Source organism: Propithecus coquereli, unplaced genomic scaffold (genome assembly GCF_000956105.1).
Source record: "Propithecus coquereli isolate 6110/MARCELLA unplaced genomic scaffold, Pcoq_1.0 Scaffold1726, whole genome shotgun sequence".
Lineage (NCBI taxonomy): Eukaryota > Metazoa > Chordata > Mammalia > Primates > Indriidae > Propithecus > Propithecus coquereli.
The window spans coordinates 21,730-23,614 of NW_012141925.1; the positions used below are offsets into that span (position 1 = coordinate 21,730).

General features: G+C 47.5%; 1 protein-coding gene across 1 annotated transcript in view; it reads right to left on the minus strand.

Moving 5' to 3' along the window:
* Positions 1-710: 710 nt before the first annotated feature.
* Positions 711-1,885, minus strand: part of LOC105808423 (spermatogenesis-associated protein 31A6-like) — a 6,949-nt gene continuing 5,774 nt past the window's right edge. Inside the window, exon 4 of the mRNA XM_012642077.1 lies at positions 711-720. Coding sequence (XP_012497531.1) covers positions 711-720 — 10 coding nt within the window. The remainder of the gene's footprint in view (positions 721-1,885) is intronic.

A 1,885-nucleotide genomic window follows, 5' to 3' on the forward strand; every position in this document is an offset into this window, starting at 1 on the left:
AAGACTTGCATCCTTTCGACAAGAAATCTGCTTTATTTTGGCCATTATTTCATCAAACACTCCCTCCCACTTTTTTAAGGACTCTAATTATACATACAATTGGCCACTTTAAGTTGTTTTATGCCACATCGATGTTCTGTCCATTTATTTATTTTTCTTTCCATGTTTTATTTTTTATAGTTTCTATTGCTATGCCTTCAAGTTTTCTTGTCTTCTCTTGTGAAATGTCTAATCTGCTCAACTTCCCTTCAGTGCATTATTCATCTCAGACATTGTGTGTTCATCTGGAGAGGTTTGCCTTGGGTCTTTTTTCATATTTCCCATGTGTTTACTTCTCTTCTGAACATGTGGAATGCACTTACAATACCTGTTCTAATGTCTCTGTCTAGCAAAGAACATGTGTTGTGTAGTTGTAGGTATAATGTCCATGTTGGGATAAAAATTTTGTGCACTTGCTTAGATTCTCTATGACTCCTGCTCCTTTCTCTTTTGGTCAATGACCCATGTGAGATTAATTTCCCCTCTAGTACTGGGTGAAATACAACAGCACATCGCTTTACAGAAAGAGAAAATGACAGTCAACCTCCAAATTAAAGTATATTCTGAAAGCTAGAGAACCATAGGGCAGCCAGAGGGCAGGCTGCTGCAAGTCCGGCTGCGAATCCGATTATGAGGGTGGCAGAGCTGCAAAGGAGACCAACTGCACAGCCTCAGCAGTCTCTATGTGAAAGGGAGGCCCAGATAGGGAAAGAGCGAGACCCCGAGATTGGAGATTGGGACTTCCGAGTGGACAATCTAAGAATTTTGACCTCCACCACTCCAAGTTTCCCTGAGGCCTCCTGATGGCAGGATCAGCTCCTCCCCATTGCCAGGGGAAATTAGCCTCACCTGAGGTGGGTGATTTCGTTCTCCTCAGGACCTACCATTTGTCCCTCACTGCGACCAGGCTGACAGCCAAAGTCAAGTAGCAGTTGCATTTCCCAGATAGGGAAATGCAAACCTGCCCTGGGAAGAAATGCTTATATAACAAAAGAATTATAGGACCTAACTAATAATAGGACCGGGGATGCATGTGTAAAAGTGGATCTTGGGGGTGTCAGTTGGAAAAAAAGGTAGAATTTAAGACTGGAGAGGAGATCATTTATTGCTGTAGGGCATACACCTGACCTGCCCTGTTCAATTCACCCAGAGCTCCCTCTCTGGAGTTGAGACATCGGTGAGACAGATCAAGGCAGGTGACCCATCAGCAGGGCCCTTCACTCATGTGAGGCAGTGGTGTTCACGACCCTCAACACCCTCCCCAGAGCGGCCCCACCTACAACCTACACATGCACAGAGCTGGAAGATCTGTCCCCGCTGTCACTCTGAGTGTGGGAAAGGCCAAGGCAGGCAGTGGGATGGTGACGCTGTACTTTCCATGAAGGCCGAACTAAGAGGGCCCATCTCCATCCCAGCTTTTATCAGGGAGAGAAGGGGCTTCCCAGGGGCAGGCATTGTCTAATTCCCACACGGGGTCCCCGCGCACTCAGCTATGCTAAAAGCAGGGTGAGGCTCAGCTCCCTCCCCTCCAAACTTCTATCATCTTGTGACATGTGAGGCCATGACGCTGTGGCACTTCCCAGAGCCTGCATGGGAGGGTTCAGCCCTATGGAGCCTCTGTAAACCTGGGCCCTGCAGCTGCCTAACATTTGAAGGAGAGAGAAAGCAGTGGAAAGGCAGGTTGAATCAGCTCCCGGGGTGGGCGCTTCATGGATTTTTCTCGTCTTGTTTTTAGAGTAGTTTTGCTTGGTTGGTTTGTGTAACAGCGGCATTATGGATAGGTAAGGGTCAACGAAGGAAATCAGGGTGAGAGCAGGCTCACAGCGCCACTATCAACTTCCCTCCA